At 40.8% G+C, this 22,685-nt stretch overlaps 6 protein-coding genes across 6 annotated transcripts; all 6 read left to right on the top strand.

Moving 5' to 3' along the window:
* On the top strand, positions 1-968 carry LOC118302899 (high choriolytic enzyme 1-like). Its single transcript, XM_047331567.1, has one exon. The coding sequence runs from the start codon at positions 160-162 to the stop codon at positions 946-948; it is 789 nt and encodes a 262-aa protein (XP_047187523.1). The 5' UTR covers positions 1-159; the 3' UTR covers positions 949-968.
* A 2,302-nt stretch (positions 969-3,270) lies between these two features.
* Positions 3,271-4,252, top strand: LOC118302254 (high choriolytic enzyme 1-like). Its single transcript, XM_047331566.1, has one exon. It carries the CDS (start codon positions 3,430-3,432, stop codon positions 4,216-4,218), a length of 789 nt encoding a protein of 262 aa, XP_047187522.1. The 5' UTR covers positions 3,271-3,429; the 3' UTR covers positions 4,219-4,252.
* A 2,005-nt stretch (positions 4,253-6,257) lies between these two features.
* LOC124849917 (high choriolytic enzyme 1-like) lies at positions 6,258-7,312 on the top strand. Its single transcript, XM_047331565.1, has one exon. The coding sequence runs from the start codon at positions 6,401-6,403 to the stop codon at positions 7,187-7,189; it is 789 nt and encodes a 262-aa protein (XP_047187521.1). The 5' UTR covers positions 6,258-6,400; the 3' UTR covers positions 7,190-7,312.
* Positions 7,313-9,559: 2,247 nt separating this feature from the next.
* LOC118302904 (high choriolytic enzyme 1-like) lies at positions 9,560-10,510 on the top strand. Its single transcript, XM_047331568.1, has one exon. It carries the CDS (start codon positions 9,705-9,707, stop codon positions 10,491-10,493), a length of 789 nt encoding a protein of 262 aa, XP_047187524.1. The 5' UTR covers positions 9,560-9,704; the 3' UTR covers positions 10,494-10,510.
* A 2,323-nt stretch (positions 10,511-12,833) lies between these two features.
* On the top strand, positions 12,834-13,908 carry LOC124849930 (high choriolytic enzyme 1-like). Its single transcript, XM_047331740.1, has one exon. It carries the CDS (start codon positions 13,015-13,017, stop codon positions 13,801-13,803), a length of 789 nt encoding a protein of 262 aa, XP_047187696.1. The 5' UTR covers positions 12,834-13,014; the 3' UTR covers positions 13,804-13,908.
* A 2,271-nt stretch (positions 13,909-16,179) lies between these two features.
* Positions 16,180-17,119, top strand: LOC118302251 (high choriolytic enzyme 1-like). The gene has a single exon (XM_047331739.1). The coding sequence runs from the start codon at positions 16,331-16,333 to the stop codon at positions 17,117-17,119; it is 789 nt and encodes a 262-aa protein (XP_047187695.1). The 5' UTR covers positions 16,180-16,330.
* The last annotated feature ends 5,566 nt before the right edge of the window (positions 17,120-22,685 follow it).

The following is a 22,685-nucleotide window of genomic DNA, read 5'->3' as shown; positions in this document are numbered from 1 at the left end:
GCCTAGCAGTGTGGACCCCAGCCCATAATAATCCTGCAGACACACCTGTAGAGGAGAGTATAAAGACCCTGGTCAGCACTGAGTCAAACATAAAGCATCAGGAGTGTCTCCACAGCAGCTCTCCACAGAAGCTCCACAGCCTCCAGACCGACCCTGAAGATGACTCCCACTGCCAGCCTGCTGCTGCTGCTCCTGCTCGGCCTCTCTCAGGCTCATCCTCTCCAGGAGGAAGAAAGCGAGGAAGAGGTCCCTGACGACACCGTTGACATCACCACCAGGATTCTGACCTCCAACAACGGCACCGATGAGATCCTGCTGGAAGGAGACCTTCTGGCTCCCAGAACCAGAAACGCCATGAGGTGCTGGTCCCAGAGCTGCCTGTGGAGGAAAGGCTCCAACGGCTTGGTCGTGATCCCCTTCACCGTGAGCAGAGAGTTCACCAGCTGGGAGTGGCAGAAGATCGACTCCGCCATGAAGTCCTTCCACAGCAGGACCTGCATTCGCTTCGCCCCCCGTCAGAACGAGCGCGACTACATCAGCTTTGAGAACAAAGCCGGATGTTTCTCCGCTCTGGGCAGAGTGGGAGGCAGACAGGTGCTCTCTCTCAACAGGCAGGGCTGCATCTACCACGGCATCGTCCAGCACGAGATCAACCACGCTCTGGGCTTCCAGCACGAGCAGACCAGGAGCGACCGCGACAACCATGTCAGGATCAACTGGGAGAACATCAACCCACAGATGGCCTACAACTTCTACAAGCAGTCCACCAACAACCTCAACACTCCCTACGACTACTCCTCCATCATGCACTATGGAAAAACTGCCTTCTCCATCCAGTACGGAAGAGACAGCATCACCCCCATCCCCGACCCCAACGCCCAGATCGGCCAGAGGCAGGGCATGTCCTACTGGGACATCATGAGGATCCACAGGCTCTATGGCTGCTAACAACAATGTTGACGCCTCATATACCAAATTGACAATTTTCCTGTTTGTGTTTTATATTCTGTAATGAATCAAAAGTGACTACAATATATGATAACAATGGTAAAGATTACAGGTCCTTTTACCACATTCTTTCAAACAGTCAGAATATATGAACCCAACAAGCCTAAACTGTCTATAATAAAGATAAAGAAACATGATTGTTGTTGTGTCATTGTTTTACCTTTTATTAGTGTTTCAAATTGCAGATATTTTACATTAGCAGTCATTAGTCATTGAATATGTGCAAACTACTTTAAGCAGGAGTCTCTTCTACAATTCTGCTTTCTCTATAATTTTCCAGTTGTCTAAAGAATGAGAGAAATGCCCCCCAGTAAAAAGTAGTCAGGTTGACATTACAACAATAGTACTATAAATTATAAAATATATAAAATAGTACTGAAAATACATCAACATATGTTCCGCATTATTGGGTAAAAAAAAACATAACATATGAAAACATGTATGTGTTTAAAAAAATCTTTTTTCAGACATTAAAGGTTTGAAATTTACATTTTTACATCTGTAATAAACTCTGGGATGTGATACACACTGTATATGTATTTCACTGAACTGAACTACTGAATGACTGTGACTCAAAGCAAGGGACTCTAGTACAAGCTGTAGGTAGAATTTACTATGCACTAATTTCTTAAGATTTGTATAACATATTTGATAGTTTAATTGAATACAGGCTATGAGTGGCAACCTTTAATTGAGGAGAAATACAAAGCTACATTCTTTATATATGTCTACAGCTCTAATGACAATGAAGACATGGACATTTTGCATGCACTTTTGAGATGGTCCCTAACTTAAGCTCATAATTCCCCCACCTTCTGTCAAGACACATTAACTGCACCTCTGTGTTTTAGCTAGAAGCCTATTTGATTGCATTTTTAAAAAGTCATCAGAAAAAGTCATGCTACTTTGACTTTTTTATTTAATATCATTTTAAATTTATACAGTGATCATCTGGTTTACTCTCATAATAAATTAAAAAGCCTGCCTTGAGGAACATCTCCATCGGTGTCAGTGTTGATCACTCATATTGTTAGTCAGTCCACCACTTCTGTCCAGAATTGAATATCTAATCAATAACCAGATACATTGTCATGGAATTTTAGAAACATTCATGGTCCCAACATGATGAATCATAATACTTTAGAGATCCCCTGACCGAATTTCCTAAAGCACCACCAAAAGCGTTTTCCTTTTCCTGTGACAAATTCCAACATCTACACAATAGGTTGATAAAGCCTTTGATTGAACATTCATGGTTCCATAGCATTGATCTTCACGACTTTGATACATAACATTCTCCATGTAGCACCACAATAGGGTCAAGATTACTTGTCCAATACTTTGGTTTATGAACAAATATCGTCAGATCTAATGACATTTCCCTTTGACCTAAATGCACTTTGTGTTTATTACTAATTAGAAAATATTAGCATGCTAAGACATAAAATTGTTTCATCAAAATGGTAAATGGTTTAGCATCAGCATGTTAATATTGTTATTGTGAAATGGTTAGCATTCTGACTATAGCATTTAGTTGAAACCATAATTTTGCCTGAGTAGAGCCTCACAAAGCTGCTCGCACAGCTGAAGATCTTAGTCTTGTTCAGATTGTTTGATATTTACTTCTCTGAAACTTGAATTTGTAAATGTGTGACTCAAATGCAATAACAATATATGAGAAGCATAATCAGAGGCGAACGACACCACTGTGTCTGTAGCCTGTAGCCTATTTCATTACATTTGAGAAAATCATCATGAAAAGTCATGCTACTTGGACTTCTTGTGGTTCATATCGTTTTCACTTTCCACAGACAGTGATCGTCTGGATTACTCTGATGATAAATAAAAAGTCTAAATTGTCACTATTCTACTTTATTAAAAATATTGCTGAACCTTCATGCTCAATTAAAAGCCGCCACTGAAAAAAAAGGTTTAGGGTTGAATTATCTTGGATGTAACAGAGTGTGGATGGTGTCGGTGTGTTTTGGATTTTACTGAATTATTACTCTGATAAAATGATGTGAAGTTTGTGACTAATAATATAGGAAGTCACAAGTAAATAAACATATGAAACACAATTTAATTTAGTGTATTTCTTCTAAGATCATTTAAGGTCTTATTGGTTGACCACCAAGTAATGTGTTTGGTTTTTAAAATTCCCAACATGTAAACCTGTGTTCATCCAGCTACTGATCAGAGATAACAAACCGTGTTGAAACAGTAGGTTTGTTCGTGGAGTCCTCCCTTCAGAGGTTTATTCAGGCCTAGCAGTGTGGACCCCAGCCCATAATAATCCTGCAGACACACCTGTAGAGGAGAGTATAAAGACCCTGGTCAGCACTGAGTCAAACATAAAGCATCAGGAGTGTCTCCACAGCAGCTCTCCACAGAAGCTCCACAGCCTCCAGACCGACCCTGAAGATGACTCCCACTGCCAGCCTGCTGCTGCTGCTCCTGCTCGGCCTCTCTCAGGCTCATCCTCTCCAGGAGGAAGAAAGCGAGGAAGAGGCCCCTGACGACACCGTTGACATCACCACCAGGATTCTGACCTCCAACAACGGCACCGATGAGATCCTGCTGGAAGGAGACCTTCTGGCTCCCAGAACCAGAAACGCCATGATGTGCTGGTCCCAGAGCTGCCTGTGGAGGAAAGGCTCCAACGGCTTGGTCGTGATCCCCTTCACCGTGAGCAGAGAGTTCACCAGCTGGGAGTGGCAGAAGATCGACTCCGCCATGAAGTCCTTCCACAGCAGGACCTGCATTCGCTTCGCCCCCCGTCAGAACGAGCGCGACTACATCAGCATTGAGAACAAAGCCGGATGTTTCTCCGCTCTGGGCAGAGTGGGAGGCAGACAGGTGCTCTCTCTCAACAGGCAGGGCTGCATCTACCACGGCATCGTCCAGCACGAGATCAACCACGCTCTGGGCTTCCAGCACGAGCAGACCAGGAGCGACCGCGACAACCATGTCAGGATCAACTGGGAGAACATCAACCCACAGATGGCCTACAACTTCTACAAGCAGTCCACCAACAACCTCAACACTCCCTACGACTACTCCTCCATCATGCACTATGGAAAAACTGCCTTCTCCATCCAGTACGGAAGAGACAGCATCACCCCCATCCCCGACCCCAACGCCCAGATCGGCCAGAGGCAGGGCATGTCCTACTGGGACATCATGAGGATCCACAGGCTCTATGGCTGCTAACAACAATGTTGACGCCTCATATACTAAATTGACAATTTTCCTGTTTGTGTTTTATATTCTGTAATGAATCAAAAGTGACTACAATATATGATAACAATGGTAAAGATTACAGGTCCTTTTACCACATTCTTTCAAACAGTCAGAATATATGAACCCAACAAGCCTAAACTGTCTATAATAAAGATAAAGAAACATGATTGCTGTTGTGTCATTGTTTTACCTTTTATTAGTGTTTCAAATTGCAGATATTTTACATTAGCAGTCATTAGCACAAGCATACCATCACATAGCAATGTGATGAATTGCTCGATAATTGTTGAATATGTGCAAACTACTTTAAGTTGGAGTCTCTTCTACAATTCTGCTTTCTCGATAATTTTCAAAGTTGTCTAAAGAATGAGAGAAATGCCCCCCAGCAAAAAGTACTCAGGTTGACATTACAACAATAGTACCATAAATTATAAAATATATGAAATAGTATTGAAAATACAACAATATATGTTCCGCATTCTTGGGTAAAAAAACCCATTTTGCATGGACTTTTGAGATGGTCCCTAACTTAAGCTCATAATTTCCCACCTTCTGTCAAGACACACTAACTACACCTCTTTGTTCTTAGCTAGAAGTCTATTTGATTGCATTTTTAAAATGTCATCAGAAAAAGTCATGCTTCTTTGACGTCTTTATTTCATATAATTTTCAATTCATACAGTGATCATTTGATTTACTCTCATAATGAATAAAAAAGCCTGCCTTGAGGAACAGCTCCATCGGTGTCAGTGTTGATCACTCGGATTGTTAGTCAGTCCTCTTCTTCTGTCCAGAATTGAATATCTAATCAATAATCAGATACATTGTCATAGTATTTTAGAGACATTCATGGTCCCAACATGATGAATCATAATACTTTAGAGATCCCCTGACCGAATTTCCCAAAGCACCACCAAAAGCTTTTTCCTTTTCCTGTGACAAATTCCACCATCTACCCAATAGGTTGATAAAGCCTTTGATTGAACATTCATGATTCCATAGCATTGATCCTCACGACTTTGATACATAACATTCTACATGTAGCACCACAATAGGGTTAAGACTACTTGTCCAATACTTTGGTTTATGAACAAATATCGTCAGATCTAATGACATTTCCCTTTGACCTTAATGCACTTTGTGTTTATTACTAATAAGCAAATATTAACAGGCTAAGACATAAAAGTGTTACATCAAAATAGTAAATGGTTTAGCAGCATGTTAATATAGTTATTGTGAAAAGGTTAGCATTCTGACTTTAGGATTTAGCTCAAAGCATAATTTTGCCTGAGTAGAGCCTCACAAAGCTGCTCACACAGCTGAAGATCTTAGTCTTGTTCAGATTGTTTGATATTTACTTCTCTGAAACTCGAATTTGTAAATCTGTGGCTCAAATACAATAACAATATATGAGAAGCATAATCAGAGGCGAAGAACACTACTGTGTTTGTAGCCTGTAGCCTATTTCATTACATTTTTGGAAAATCCTCATGAAAAGTCATACTACTTGGACGTCTTGTGGTTCATATCGTTTTTAATTTCCACAGACAGTGATCATCTGGATTACTCTGATGATAAATAAAAAGTCTAAATTTGACACTATTCTACATTATTCAAAAAATATTGGTAAACCTTCATGCTCAATTAACAGCCGCCACTGAAAAAAGGTTTAGGATTGAATTATCTTGGAGGTAACACAGTGTGGATGGTGTCTGTGTGTTTGAATTTGACTCAATTATTAATCTGATAACATGATTTGAAGTTTCTGGAAACTAATAGAGGAATTCCCAAGGAAATAAACATATGAAACAAAATTCTAATTCATTGTATTTCTTCTAAGATCACTTAAGGTCTTATTAGTTGATCACCAAGTAATGTGTTTGGTTTTTAAAAATCCCAACATGTAAACCTGTGTTCATCCAGCTACTGATCAGAGATAACAAACCGTGTTGAAACAGTAGGTTTGTCCGTGGAGTCCTCCCTTCAGAGGTTTATTTAGCAGTGTGGACCCCAGCCCATAATAATCCTGCAGACACACCTGTAGAGGAGAGTATAAAGACCCTGGTCAGCACTGAGTCAAACATAAAGCATCAGGAGTGTCTCCACAGCAGCTCTCCACAGAAGCTCCACAGCCTCCAGACCGACCCTGAAGATGACTCCCACTGCCAGCCTGCTGCTGCTGCTCCTGCTCGGCCTCTCTCAGGCTCTTCCTCTCCAGGAGGAAGAAAGCGAGGAAGAGGTCCCTGACGACACCGTTGACATCACCACCAGGATTCTGACCTCCAACAACGGCACCGATGAGATCCTGCTGGAAGGAGACCTGCTGGCTCCCAGAACCAGAAACGCCATGATGTGCTGGTCCCAGAGCTGCCTGTGGAGGAAAGGCTCCAACGGCTTGGTCGTGATCCCCTTCACCGTGAGCAGAGAGTTCACCAGCTGGGAGTGGCAGAAGATTGACTCCGCCATGAAGTCCTTCCACAGCAGGACCTGCATTCGCTTCGCCCCCCGTCAGAACGAGCGCGACTACATCAGCTTTGAGAACAAAGCCGGATGTTTCTCCGCTCTGGGCAGAGTGGGAGGCAGACAGGTGCTCTCTCTCAACAGGCAGGGCTGCATCTACCACGGCATCGTCCAGCACGAGATCAACCACGCTCTGGGCTTCCAGCACGAGCAGACCAGGAGCGACCGCGACAACCATGTCAGGATCAACTGGGAGAACATCAACCCACAGATGGCCTACAACTTCTACAAGCAGTCCACCAACAACCTCAACACTCCCTACGACTACTCCTCCATCATGCACTATGGAAAAACTGCCTTCTCCATCCAGTACGGAAGAGACAGCATCACCCCCATCCCCGACCCCAACGCCCAGATCGGCCAGAGGCAGGGCATGTCCTACTGGGACATCATGAGGATCCACAGGCTCTATGGCTGCTAACAACAATGTTGACGCCTCATATACCAAATTCACAAATATCCTGTTTGTGTTTTATATTCTGTAATGAATCAAAAGTGACTACAATATATGATAACAATGGTAAAGATTACAGGTCCTTTTACCACATTCTTTCAAACAGTCAGAATATATGAACCCAACAAGCCTAAACTGTCTATAATAAAGATAAAGAAACATGATTGTTGTTGTGTCATTGTTTTGCCATTTATTAGTGTTTCTAATTGCAGATATTTTACATTAGCAGTCATTAGCACAAGCATACCATCACATAGCAATGTGATGAATTGCTCGATAATAGTTGAATATGTGCAAACTACTTTAAGTTGGAGTCTCTTCTACAATTAATTTTTCTCTATAATTTTCCAGTTATCTAAAGAATGAGAGAAATGCCCCCCGGCAAAAAGTAGTCGGGTTGCCATTACAACAATAATACTATAAATTATAAAATATATAAAATAGTATTGAAAATACAACAATATATGTTCCGCATTCTTGGGAAAAAAAACAAAAAAAAACATATGAAAACATATATGTGTTTAAAAAAATCTTGTTTCAGACATGTAAGGTTCGAAATTTACATTTTTACATCTGTAATAAACTCTGGGATGTGATACACACTGTATATGTATTTCACTGAACTGAACTACTGAATGACTGTGACTCAAAGCAAGGGACTCTAATACAAGCTGTAGGTAGAATTTACTATGCACTGATTTCTTTAGATTTGTATAATATTTTTGATGGTTTAATTCGATACAGGCTATGAGTGGCATCCTTTATTTGAGGAGAAATACAAAGCTACATCATATATATGTCTACAACTCTAATGAAAATGAAGACATGGAAATTTTGCATGCACCTTTGAGATGGTCCCTAACTTAAGCTCATAATTTCCCACCTTCTGTCAAGACACACTAACTACACCTGTGTGTTTTTAGCTAGAAGTCTATTTGATTGCATTTAAAAAAAATGAATCAGAAAAAGTCACGCTACTTTGACGTCTTTATTTCATATAATTTTCAATTCATACAGTGATCATTTGATTTACTATCATAATGAATGAAAAAGCCTGCCTTGAGGAACAGCTCCATCGATGTCAGTGTTGATCACTCAGATTGTTAGTCAGTCCACCACTTCTGTCCAGAATTGAATATCTAATCAATAACCAGATACATTGTCATGGAATTTTAGAAACATTCATGGTCCCAACATGATGAATCATAATACTTTAGAGATCCCCTGACTGAATTTCCTAAAGCACCACCAAAAGCTTTTTCCTTTTCCTGTGACAAATTCCAAAATCTACACAATAGGTTGACAAAGCCTTAGTCTGAACATTCATGGTTCCATAGCATTGATCCTAAGGACTTTGATACGTAACATTCAACATGTAGCACCACAATAGGGTCAAGATTGCTTGCCCAATACTTTGGTTTATGAACAAATATCGTCAGATCTAATGACTTTGATGCACTTTGTGTTTATTACTAATTAGCAAATATTAGCATGCTAAGACATACAATCGTTTCATCAAAATGGTAAATGGTTTAGCATCAGCATGTTAATATAGTTAATGTGAAAAGGTTAGCATTCTGACTTTAGGATTTAGCTCAAAGCATCATTTTACCTTAGTAGAGCCTCACAAAGCTGCTCGCACAGCTGAAGATCTTAGTGTTGTTTAGATTTTTTGGTATTTAATTCTCTGAAACTCAAATTTGTAAATCTGTGACTCGAATACAATAATAATATATGAGAAACATAATCTGAGGCAAACGACACCACTGTGTCTGTAGCCTGTAGCCTATTTCATTACATTTTTGGAAAATCATCATGAAAAGTCATGCTACTTGGACTTCTTGTGGTTCATATTGTTTTCAATCTCCACAGACAGTGATCATCTGGATTACTCTGATGATTAATAAAAAGTCTAAATTTGAAACTATTCTCCATTATTAAAAAAAATATTGCTGAACCTTCATGCTCAATTAACAGCCGCCATTGAAAAAAAAGGTTTAGGGTTGAATTATCTTGGATTTAACAGAGTGTGGATGGTGTCGGTGTGTTTTGGATTTGACTGAATTATTACTCTGATAAAATGATGTGAAGTTTGTGACTAATAATAAAGGAAGTCACAAGTAAATAAACATATGAAACAATTTAATTTAGTGTAATTCTTCTTAGATCATTTAAGGTCTTATTGGTTGACCACCAAGTAATGTGTTTGGTTTTTAAAATTCCCAACATGTAAACCTGTGTTCATCCAGCTACTGATCAGAGATAACAAACCGTGTTGAAACAGTAGGTTTGTCTGGAGTCCTCCCTTCAGAGGTTTATTTAGGCCTAGCAGTGTGGACCCCAGCCCATAATAATCCTGCAGACACACCTGTAGAGGAGAGTATAAAGACCCTGGTCAGCACTGAGTCAAACATAAAGCATCAGGAGTGTCTCCACAGCAGCTCTCCACAGAAGCTCCACAGCCTCCAGACCGACCCTGAAGATGACTCCCACTGCCAGCCTGCTGCTGCTGCTCCTGCTCGGCCTCTCTCAGGCTCTTCCTCTCCAGGAGGAAGAAAGCGAGGAAGAGGCCCCTGACGACACCGTTGACATCACCACCAGGATTCTGACCTCCAACAACGGCACCGATGAGATCCTGCTGGAAGGAGACCTGCTGGCTCCCAGAACCAGAAACGCCATGAGGTGCTGGTCCCAGAGCTGCCTGTGGAGGAAAGGCTCCAACGGCTTGGTCGTGATCCCCTTCACCGTGAGCAGAGAGTTCACCAGCTGGGAGTGGCAGAAGATCGACTCCGCCATGAAGTCCTTCCACAGCAGGACCTGCATTCGCTTCGCCCCCCGTCAGAACGAGCGCGACTACATCAGCTTTGAGAACAAAGCCGGATGTTTCTCCGCTCTGGGCAGAGTGGGAGGCAGACAGGTGCTCTCTCTCAACAGGCAGGGCTGCATCTACCACGGCATCGTCCAGCACGAGATCAACCACGCTCTGGGCTTCCAGCACGAGCAGACCAGGAGCGACCGCGACAACCATGTCAGGATCAACTGGGAGAACATCAACCCACAGATGGCCTACAACTTCTACAAGCAGTCCACCAACAACCTCAACACTCCCTACGACTACTCCTCCATCATGCACTATGGAAAAACTGCCTTCTCCATCCAGTACGGAAGAGACAGCATCACCCCCATCCCCGACCCCAACGCCCAGATCGGCCAGAGGCAGGGCATGTCCTACTGGGACATCATGAGGATCCACAGGCTCTATGGCTGCTAACAACAATGTTGACGCCTCATATACCAAATTCACAAATATCCTGTTTGTGTTTTATATTCTGTAATGAATCAAAAGTAACTACAATATATGATAACAATGGTAAAGATTACAGGTCCTTTTACCACATTCTTTCAAACAGTCAGAATATATGAACCCAACAAGCCTAAACTGTCTATAATAAAGATAAAGAAACATGATTGTTGTTGTGTCATTATTTTACCATTTATTAGTGTTTCAAATTGCAGATATTTTACATTAGCAGTCATTAGCACAAGCATACCATCACATAGCAATGTGATGAATTGCTCGATAATTGTTGAATATGTGCAAACTACTTTAAGTTGGAGTCTCTTCTACAATTCTGCTTTCTCGATAATTTTCCAGTTGTCTAAAGAATGAGAGAAATGCCCCCCATCAAAAAGTAGTCAGGTTGACATTACAACAATAGTACTATAAATTATAAAATATATAAAATAGTACTGAAAATACAACAACATATGTTCCGCATTCTTGGGTAAAAAAAAACATAACATGTGAAAACATGTAGGTGTTTAAAAAAATCTTTTTTCAGACATTAAAGGTTTGAAATTTACATTTTTACATCTGTAATAAACTCTGGGATGTGATACACACTGTATATGTATTTCACTGAACTGAACTACTGAATGACTGTGACTCAAAGCAAGGGACTCTAGTACAAGCTGTAGGTAGAATTTACTATGCACTAATTTCTTAAGATTTGTATAACATATTTGATAGTTTAATTGAATACAGGCTATGAGTGGCAACCTTTAATTGAGGAGAAATACAAAGCTACATTCTTTATATATGTCTACAGCTCTAATGACAATGAAGACATGGACATTTTGCATGCACTTTTGAGATGGTCCCTAACTTAAGCTCATAATTCCCCCACCTTCTGTCAAGACACACTAACTGCACCTCTGTGTTTTAGCTAGAAGCCTATTTGATTGCATTTTAAAAAAGTCATCAGAAAAAGTCATGCTACTTTGACTTTTTTATTTCATATCATTTTCAATTTATACAGTGATCATCTGGTTTACTCTCATAATAAATTAAAAAGCCTGCCTTGAGGAACATCTCCATCGGTGTCAGTGTTGATCACTCAGATTGTTAGTCAGTCCACCACTTCTGTCCAGAATTGAATATCTAATCAATAACCAGATACATTGTCATGGAATTTTAGAGACATTCATGGTCCCAACATGATGAATCATAATACTTTAGAGATCCCCTGACCGAATTTCCTAAAGCACCACCAAAAGCGTTTTCCTTTTCCTGTGACAAATTCCAACATCTACACAATAGGTTGATAAAGCCTTTGATTGAACATTCATGGTTCCATAGCATTGATCTTCACGACTTTGATACATAACATTCTCCATGTAGCACCACAATAGGGTCAAGATTACTTGTCCAATACTTTGGTTTATGAACAAATATCGTCAGATCTAATGACATTTCCCTTTGACCTAAATGCACTTTGTGTTTATTACTAATTAGAAAATATTAGCATGCTAAGACATAAAATTGTTTCATCAAAATGGTAAATGGTTTAGCATCAGCATGTTAATATTGTTATTGTGAAATGGTTAGCATTCTGACTATAGCATTTAGTTGAAACCATAATTTTGCCTGAGTAGAGCCTCACAAAGCTGCTCGCACAGCTGAAGATCTTAGTCTTGTTCAGATTGTTTGATATTTACTTCTCTGAAACTTGAATTTGTAAATGTGTGACTCAAATGCAATAACAATATATGAGAAGCATAATCAGAGGCGAACGACACCACTGTGTCTGTAGCCTGTAGCCTATTTCATTACATTTGAGAAAATCATCATGAAAAGTCATGCTACTTGGACTTCTTGTGGTTCATATTGTTTTCACTTTCCACAGACAGTGATCGTCTGGATTACTCTGATGATAAATAAAAAGTCTAAATTGTCACTATTCTACATTATTAAAAAAATATTGCTGAACCTTCATGCTCAATTAAAAGCCGCCACTGAAAAAAAAGGTTTAGGGTTGAATTATCTTGGATGTAACAGAGTGTGGATGGTGTCGGTGTGTTTTGGATTTTACTGAATTATTACTCTGATAAAATGATGTGAAGTTTTTGACTAATAATATAGGAAGTCACAAGTAAATAAACATATGAAACACAATTTAATTTAGTGTATTTCTTCTAAGATCATTTAAGGTCTTATTGGTTGACCACCAAGTAATGTGTTTGGTTTTTAAAATTCCCAACATGTAAACCTGTGTTCATCCAGCTACTGATCAGAGATAACAAACCATGTTGAAACAGTAGGTTTGTCCGTGGAGTCCTCCCTTCAGAGGTTTATTTAGCAGTGTGGACCCCAGCCCATAATAATCCTGCAGACACACCTGTAGAGGAGAGTATAAAGACCCTGGTCAGCACTGAGTCAAACATAAAGCATCAGGAGTGTCTCCACAGCAGCTCTCCACAGAAGCTCCACAGCCTCCAGACCGACCCTGAAGATGACTCCCACTGCCAGCCTGCTGCTGCTGCTCCTGCTCGGCCTCTCTCAGGCTCATCCTCTCCAGGAGGAAGAAAGCGAGGAAGAGGTCCCTGACGACACCGTTGACATCACCACCAGGATTCTGACCTCCAACAACGGCACCGATGAGATCCTGCTGGAAGGAGACCTGCTGGCTCCCAGAACCAGAAACGCCATGAGGTGCTGGTCCCAGAGCTGCCTGTGGAGGAAAGGCTCCAACGGCTTGGTCGTGATCCCCTTCACCGTGAGCAGAGAGTTCACCAGCTGGGAGAGGCAGAAGATCGACTCCGCCATGAAGTCCTTCCACAGCAGGACCTGCATTCGCTTCGCCCCCCGTCAGAACGAGCGCGACTACATCAGCTTTGAGAACAAAGCCGGATGTTTCTCCGCTCTGGGCAGAGTGGGAGGCAGACAGGTGCTCTCTCTCAACAGGCAGGGCTGCATCTACCACGGCATCGTCCAGCACGAGATCAACCACGCTCTGGGCTTCCAGCACGAGCAGACCAGGAGCGACCGCGACAACCATGTCAGGATCAACTGGGAGAACATCAACCCACAGATGGCCTACAACTTCTACAAGCAGTCCACCAACAACCTCAACACTCCCTACGACTACTCCTCCATCATGCACTATGGAAAAACAGCCTTCTCCATCCAGTACGGAAGAGACAGCATCACCCCCATCCCCGACCCCAACGCCCAGATCGGCCAGAGGCAGGGCATGTCCTACTGGGACATCATGAGGATCCACAGGCTCTATGGCTGCTAACAACAATGTTGACGCCTCATATACCAAATTGACAAATTTCCTGTTTGTGTTTTATATTCTGTAATGAATCAAAAGTGACTACAATATATGATAACAATGGTAAAGATTACAGGTCCTTTTACCACATTCTTTCAAACGGTCAGAATATATGAACCCAACAAGCCTAAACTGTCTATAATAAAGATAAAGAAACATGATTGTTGTTGTGTCATTGTTTTGCCATTTATTAGTGTTTCTAATTGCAGATATTTTACATTAGCAGTCATTAGCACAAGCATACCATCACATAGCAATGTGATGAATTGTTCAATAATTGTTGAATATGTGCAAACTACTTTAAGTAGGAGTCTCTTCTACAATTCTGATTTCTCTATAATTTTCCAGTTGTCTAAAGAATGAGAGAAATGCCCCCCATCAAAAAGTAGTCAGGTTGACATTACAACAATAGTACTATAAATTATAAAATATATAAAATAGTACTGAAAATACAACAACATATGTTCCGCATTCTTGGGTAAAAAAAAACATAACATGTGAAAACATGTATGTGTTTAAAAAAATCTTTTTTCAGACATTAAAGGTTTGAAATTTACATTTTTACATCTGTAATAAACTCTGGGATGTGATACACACTGTATATGTATTTCACTGAACTGAACTACTGAATGACTGTGACTCAAAGCAAGGGACTCTAGTACAAGCTGTAGGTAGAATTTACTATGCACTAATTTCTTAAGATTTGTATAACATATTTGATAGTTTAATTGAATACAGGCTATGAGTGGCAACCTTTAATTGAGGAGAAATACAAAGCTACATTCTTTATATATGTCTACAGCTCTAATGACAATGAAGACATGGACATTTTGCATGCACTTTTGAGATGGTCCCTAACTTAAGCTCATAATTCCCCCACCTTCTGTCAAGACACACTAACTGCACCTCTGTGTTTTAGCTAGAAGCCTATTTGATTGCATTTTTAAAAAGTCATCAGAAAAAGTCATGCTACTTTGACTTTTTTATTTCATATCATTTTCAATTTATACAGTGATCATCTGGTTTACTCTCATAATAAATTAAAAAGCCTGCCTTGAGGAACATCTCCATCAGTGTCAGTGTTGATCACTCAGATTGTTAGTCAGTCCACCACTTCTGTCCAGAATTGAATATCTAATCAATAACCAGATACATTGTCATGGAATTTTAGAGACATTCATGGTCCCAACATGATGAATCATAATACTTTAGAGATCCCCTGACCGAATTTCCTAAAGCACCACCAAAAGCTTTTTCCTTTTCCTGTGACAAATTCCAACATCTACACAATAGATTGATAAAGCCTTTGATTGAACATTCATGGTTCCATAGCATTGATCTTCACGACTTTGATACATAACATTCTCCATGTAGCACCACAATAGGGTCAAGATTACTTGTCCAATACTTTGGTTTATGAACAAATATCATCAGATCTAATGACATTTCCCTTTGACCTAAATGCACTTTGTGTTTATTACTAATTAGAAAATATTAGCATGCTAAGACATAAAATTGTTTCATCAAAATGGTAAATGGTTTAGCATCAGCATGTTAATATTGTTATTGTGAAATGGTTAGCATTCTGACTATAGCATTTAGTTGAAACCATAATTTTGCCTGAGTAGAGCCTCACAAAGCTGCTCGCACAGCTGAAGATCTTAGTCTTGTTCAGATTGTTTGATATTTACTTCTCTGAAACTTGAATTTGTAAATGTGTGACTCAAATGCAATAACAATATATGAGAAGCATAATCAGAGGCGAACGACACCACTGTGTCTGTAGCCTGTAGCCTATTTCATTACATTTGAGAAAATCATCATGAAAAGTCATGCTACTTGGACTTCTTGTGGTTCATATCGTTTTCACTTTCCACAGACAGTGATCGTCTGGATTACTCTGATGATAAATAAAAAGTCTAAATTGTCACTATTCTACATTATTAAAAAAATATTGCTGAACCTTCATGCTCAATTAAAAGCCGCCACTGAAAAAAAAGGTTTAGGGTTGAATTATCTTGGATGTAACAGAGTGTGGATGGTGTCGGTGTGTTTTGGATTTTACTGAATTATTACTCTGATAAAATGATGTGAAGTTTGTGACTAATAATATAGGAAGTCACAAGTAAATAAACATATGAAACACAATTTAATTTAGTGTATTTCTTCTAAGATCATTTAAGGTCTTATTGGTTGACCACCAAGTAATGTGTTTGGTTTTTAAAATTCCCAACATGTAAACCTGTGTTCATCCAGCTACTGATCAGAGATAACAAACCATGTTGAAACAGTAGGTTTGTCCGTGGAGTCCTCCCTTCAGAGGTTTATTCAGGCCTAGCAGTGTGGACCCCAGCCCATAATAATCCTGCAGACACACCTGTAGAGGAGAGTATAAAGACCCTGGTCAGCACTGAGTCAAACATAAAGCATCAGGAGTGTCTCCACAGCAGCTCTCCACAGAAGCTCCACAGCCTCCAGACCGACCCTGAAGATGACTCCCACTGCCAGCCTGCTGCTGCTGCTCCTGCTCGGCCTCTCTCAGGCTCATCCTCTCCAGGAGGAAGAAAGCGAGGAAGAGGTCCCTGACGACACCGTTGACATCACCACCAGGATTCTGACCTCCAACAACGGCACCGATGAGATCCTGCTGGAAGGAGACCTTCTGGCTCCCAGAACCAGAAACGCCATGAGGTGCTGGTCCCAGAGCTGCCTGTGGAGGAAAGGCTCCAACGGCTTGGTCGTGATCCCCTTCACCGTGAGCAGAGAGTTCACCAGCTGGGAGTGGCAGAAGATCGACTCCGCCATGAAGTCCTTCCACAGCAGGACCTGCATTCGCTTCGCCCCCCGTCAGAACGAGCGCGACTACATCAGCTTTGAGAACAAAGCCGGATGTTTCTCCGCTCTGGGCAGAGTGGGAGGCAGACAGGTGCTCTCTCTCAACAGGCAGGGCTGCATCTACCACGGCATCGTCCAGCACGAGATCAACCACGCTCTGGGCTTCCAGCACGAGCAGACCAGGAGCGACCGCGACAACCATGTCAGGATCAACTGGGAGAACATCAACCCACAGATGGCCTACAACTTCTACAAGCAGTCCACCAACAACCTCAACACTCCCTACGACTACTCCTCCATCATGCACTATGGAAAAACTGCCTTCTCCATCCAGTACGGAAGAGACAGCATCACCCCCATCCCCGACCCCAACGCCCAGATCGGCCAGAGGCAGGGCATGTCCTACTGGGACATCATGAGGATCCACAGGCTCTATGGCTGCTAACAACAATGCTTCTGATTAACGTTATCTCATTGATTCATACAAAATCACATGGTGTTTTTTACCTTTTGATTATTTTTCCTTCTATCATTAAAAAAAATTTGTATAACTATATGGGGTTCAGTCAAATTCGGGGATCAATCCCATATTACTAAAAATGTTCAGAAATAGCACACTAATAAAATCTGAAAAAAAAATACTGTGTCCTGTCTTGCATAAATTGCAGATATACACACATTTGCAGAAACATGCATATTTTAACATGAATTTCTCAGAGTCACAAATATTAACAGCCAGTTTATTTGAGCTCAACAGTGAAACAGGTGTTATGTCTTTGTAGCCCAGTGGGGGTGAGATCATCTGCTGCTCTAATACAAGTGACAACAGATATCAGCTTTAAAGATACTCTTTTTAATGTACATAATATGGTTTAAAATTTTTGTGAATGATGTGGTGAATTAGTCCTCACTTTATTTAAAAAAAATTCCCAGGCTCATTGTATTAACTGTGGGGTTGAAACATCTATTTTATTGTTTTTTACACTTTACCCAAGCCCTTGCATGTTCATCCCATCTGTTTTCACCTTCCTGTGGTATCGCTCACCACTGCTGCCTGTCTGCCAACTGTCTCAGAGACTATCTCCATACCTGCTGGCTCCACCATGTTTATGGAGGACCTTCATCCAATACACAGCAGACAGACAGAAGGCAGTTGTACAGTAAATGAATGCCCTGTATGAAAAAGATTTGTGAGGGAATGTAATACCATTATTATCAAAATATAATATTCAAAGGCAAAATTCACAGACTGGAACAGGGTTGTTTTTTTTGGATTTTTTTTTCTATTCAAGAAATAATTTGCAGTGATTGTCTGATTGGCGAGTTCCACAGATTTAAAAAATAAAAATACAAAATGAAATAAAAATATAGATATATACGGCTGAAACGTGTGGTATTCATAATGCCTTACTAATGAGGGATTCGATCGAGTGCTTTCAATGTAAATTTAAATTCCTAAACAGTTTTCAGATTTCATAGAGCGTTCTGTAGTGTCCCCTGGAGGTTGCTAAATTTATTGACAAAATTTTGAAAGTGAAGGAAATATTCAGATTCTATACTGAGGTAAAAGTGACAACATAACAAAAAATATGTATTGGATTATTTTGACTGACACATCAAGGTATAAGTAGAATTTGACTATTGTGGGGTTTTTTCAGCGGGTCATATTTTAGAGGCTGATTTTGTACGTATTTCATAAACTTTTAATCTGATGTGGTGGAGAAAAATGTACACTATTAAAAATGTTAATGAATTCTACTTCATAGAAACAAAGTAGCATCAAATGGAAATACTCAAGATAATCCCATGTACCTCAAAATTGTGCATACATTCTTGAGTAAATAAAATGAGTTTCATTTCACCACTGATTTAAATTCAATATAAATGGGTCTGTATTGATATTACCTTACTGCAAGGCAAACGACACATTTGTCAAAAATTTCAGGTATTAGGCAGTTTAAATGAAGAGGTCAAAATCGAGCGCTTCATATACATTGGTAAGAATGTTTGGTGTTGTGTTATTTTGGGATAGTGATGGTCTAAGTGTTGGAGAAGCAGACTTTTGGAAACGCGGTGCTTGCCCCTGCTTCCTTGCTTCACCTCTGAGGCGCCTTGGACCCAGCATCTCCAGTGGTGCAGCTCAGCGGCTTCATATCACATTGTGGTTTTACTGGATCAGCCTCCTGGTATGAGATAATGTAACTGTGTGAGTGGCAGGGCCTTTTTGAAAAGGGTAGCATTGCTCTTAATAAAGCTTTCTTTCTCTCAGGACCACTTTAGTCCAAATTTATTCATTTCAATAATCGCAATTTGTCATATTTGGCCGCATGGCCCTGATCTGGGACCACCCTGCCCTTCCACACTGCCTACGTCGAGAGCCTGAGATAGGGAGAGCACATATCCCTACCATTCCATGACCCTTCATGGAATGTGAGGCAGGGAGAGCAGCAGCAGCAGCAACAACAAAAAAACAGTGCAGAACAAAGCAGGCATCAATGACAGCACATGACATTGATTGAGTCAGAGACAGCATGAAAAGGAGGTGCTGGGGTGGAGGCGGGTTGCGAAGTGGCGTGCAGCAGAGCAAGGAGAGTGGGCAGGTTAAAGCAGCTCAAATAGAGCGCACAATATGAGCTTTGCCAATTGAATGCGTAGAAGAGGATCAGCTGAGCGGTCAGCGGATGTTGGCCTGCGTAGAGATATCGGCTGTCGACTGCTGATGTGCTGCGCCGCTGCGCTTGACTTCATGGCCTGCCTGGAACTAACGCTATGCTCAATTTGTCACTCAGCGGAGAGGAACCGTGACAGGGGAACGCATACCTGATGGGACGAGGCTGAGATGTGACAGAGAAGTTATTTTCTTACCGGAGCCCAGTCTTAAAACATCATGTGTAATACAGACCACTTGGTATAGCTGCTTTAATGGATGTGCTATCATCACAGGTAGTGTTTATCAAACTACAATGTGTGCAAAGAGAAGACTCACAGCATCCATTATAAAACACATACATCTTCCATAAAAGCAGAATTACGGAATGTCCACTTTGATGTAACTGGGTTTGAATGCACAGATGCACTAAATGAATCATATGAGAATGATATAGGGGATTATCTTTACCAAACAGCATTTGTTTATATGATCTAACAGGAAGCGAATGATAACGACAGCAATGTTTCTCAAACTTTTGATTATTTGGACTTGCTGTACCATGTAATGGACGCACATGATCTGTCAGTCCATACTCCAAAGAAAAGATTATCACTATTTAGCATTTACTCCTATTATATCATTGTACCCCATCGACGCCATTACCTTTTTAAGTCTTGAACTCCATGTCGACCTTGTGCCACTAGGTGGCGGCAGGGTTCTGTATCTGATAGTGAAGACGCTCCGAATACTGTGTGTATTCTTTCTCTGTACTGCCTCAGCCTTTCCCTGATGTCTTTGAGTCTTTTTCCTTTTCTGTGTTTACTACTACTACGGTCTCTGCTTGGCCCCACTGAGGCTATTAAAGTTTCATTTTGTCTAGTCGTATCTGGGTTTAGAGATGACAGGACGTCACAAATCCGAATACCCTGTGAGACTGGGGGAGGAAATGAGAAACTCATCCCTCTCATCCCTCAGAAATATACTTTACTATATCATATTGTGATTTAAAAAACAATATATACATATACATACTGTATATATATTGCCTGGTTCAGGGCTGGTTTCACTGGGCAGCTACCAGATGTCATTCTCTGAAGACATGAACACATTAAGCCACTTTACAGTCAGGTTGTTGCCTATGATAAAAGATTTCCATATCCTAGTGTGGGCAGAGAACATTACACTGACTTTTTGTCCAGCGTAACCTTAACCCTATACACCACTTAACCTGACCACAACCCTAACCTAACCTCAACCATCCTGTAACCCTCAAACATTTTCACGCAAAAATGAGATAAATTACATTATAGGGACTTGCTTATTGTCCCCATAAGGTAGACGCGTCCCCATAATGTGAACTGTGTGAACAGATTTAGGTCCCCACAACATGCATAATACAGACAACGCGTGCACTCACACACACACACACACACACACACACAAACACCGAGGCCCTTTTATTTCAAAAGCTAGTAAGTACACTTATTTCCTCTTTTTTCCTAAAATCCGGAACATCCCGTCCACTCTGATATCACTCCATTGTTGACAAACAATATGGACTTAGCATTTTGAATATGGAAGTAATCCTGTCAGCAAATTGCCATATGCCGACTCTTTTTTTTACAAGGCATCTACATATAAAGATTAATATTTGTTTGTCTGTATGCTTTAATTCAATGCTATTTTCCCCCAACACTTTCAGTGTAGATTACGCAGTTTGCATACTGTACGTTGCGTGGTGTAAGCTCTGAAGCATCAGTCGTATTGTAAATATCCCCGGCCACCATTTCGTGTGTGGCCCCGCATGGTTGGTTTGAAGGAAAAGATAAAATGAAATAAATCTTGAGCTGGCAGCCATAAGATTTTATTTAGCGATAAGCGCTGTCTTCACCACACCAAATGGCAGTGAAAGTTATCGCCACTGGCAACTCAGTGTACAGTGGAACATTTAATAACTTGAGACCCCTATATTTTCTTTGCTCAGGAGCTGGTGGAGACCAAAATATGAACTGCAATGAGATTGAATAATGGCCTTACATTAATTTGGTGGCCAGAAATAATGCTGCGAATGAATGCAAATGATTTTATATAATAAATGCTGACTGATGGATCTGTAACAGCTTGTTGGTCTGCTCCCAAAGTAGGCAGCGGTAATATGAAACAAAATCCACCCGCTGCACCTGAATACCACGGTGTAAGAGTAACAAGTGGTTTACTATGAACCAGACTACTTCTTGGTTCTTGGGGTCTCGAGATTGAGTGGGATTCTCTTGTGTACATGTGCTGCATGAGTATATGTGTGTTTCTGTGGAAAGTCTCAAAATGACCTTCTGCTGACTACACCAACCTCATTCAGTTGTTCAATGTGTAATATTTCATTGACTGGAATTTGACATTTTATGGGCCACACATCAAGTTTTTTTTTTATCAAAATGGATCTTTGTCCTGCTCTTCTGAGGGTCTCCACTGGGTTCCTGGAATCATGGAGCAAACTGGCTACTGGCCAAATAATACTGAAGTCATGATTACTTCACTTGCCATCAGAATCACACCTGGTGCTCGGTTCATGGGCGAATTCAAACAAAAATGAGATCTAACTTGTTCCTTAGTGAGCTTTAAAAGTCCTAATGTGTGGCTTTTTTAACCTGCTGTCAGCCACTGGCTACAGCTTCATCCTGTAAAGACATGAGTGGTATCCGTGTTCTGAACAAACTCTGCCAAGAAAAAAGACGAAGCACACAATCCCCGAAATGTACAAACCATTCCTTGAACTGCAGTCACGTAGTTGTCCGAGTGCAGTAATAGGCATAGTCCTGAAGACAGTCCTGTTGGATAACCAGGCCCAACGTCAAGATAAAAATGATACTTTTTTTTTGAATGTCTCTGTAAAAGACGGGTTAACAAAGCCTCCACTTGATTAGATGAGGTGTATTCTTATGTTCGGTACACTTTCTTCAATGGTTGCTTGCACATTGGATGTTGGCGTGAATCAGTCAGCCAACAACAGCCCCAAGACATGTTGAGTCTTCAAGGACCTTGAGGTTATGAACCTTTTTCTCAGCTATAAGCCGCCTTGCTCTAAAAGTCAATATGGTGATGTGACGCTTTCTCTGAAGTCCATAAAAGCTGTTTTTCTTGAAAAACACTTACCAAAGGCAGAGAGGCAGTATGAGTGGACAGAAGCAACAACAAAGGAATAGCAAATAAAAAATTTAAAAAATCTATACAAAACAATTTCTCCGTCATAGCAGTCCAAGGGCTCCATCTGCTGCAGCCAGTCCTCTATTGAAATTGCCTGTGATCCAAGCCTTGAACAATAGCGACTCACTTCTTGGCTCAAAATTGGAGTGTCATCTCCTGT

This window comes from Scophthalmus maximus, chromosome 4 (assembly GCF_022379125.1).
Source record: "Scophthalmus maximus strain ysfricsl-2021 chromosome 4, ASM2237912v1, whole genome shotgun sequence".
Taxonomy (NCBI): domain Eukaryota; kingdom Metazoa; phylum Chordata; class Actinopteri; order Pleuronectiformes; family Scophthalmidae; genus Scophthalmus; species Scophthalmus maximus.
The sequence above is the reverse complement of the archived record's forward strand: the minus strand, read 5'-3'. Positions and strand labels throughout refer to the sequence as shown.

Coding starts and splice junctions, on each gene's coding strand:
- LOC118302899 (XM_047331567.1), top strand. CDS start 160: ATGACTCCCACTGCCAGCCTGCTGCTGCTGCTCCTGCTCGGCCTCTCT.
- LOC118302254 (XM_047331566.1), top strand. CDS start 3,430: ATGACTCCCACTGCCAGCCTGCTGCTGCTGCTCCTGCTCGGCCTCTCT.
- LOC118302904 (XM_047331568.1), top strand. CDS start 9,705: ATGACTCCCACTGCCAGCCTGCTGCTGCTGCTCCTGCTCGGCCTCTCT.
- LOC124849917 (XM_047331565.1), top strand. CDS start 6,401: ATGACTCCCACTGCCAGCCTGCTGCTGCTGCTCCTGCTCGGCCTCTCT.
- LOC118302251 (XM_047331739.1), top strand. CDS start 16,331: ATGACTCCCACTGCCAGCCTGCTGCTGCTGCTCCTGCTCGGCCTCTCT.
- LOC124849930 (XM_047331740.1), top strand. CDS start 13,015: ATGACTCCCACTGCCAGCCTGCTGCTGCTGCTCCTGCTCGGCCTCTCT.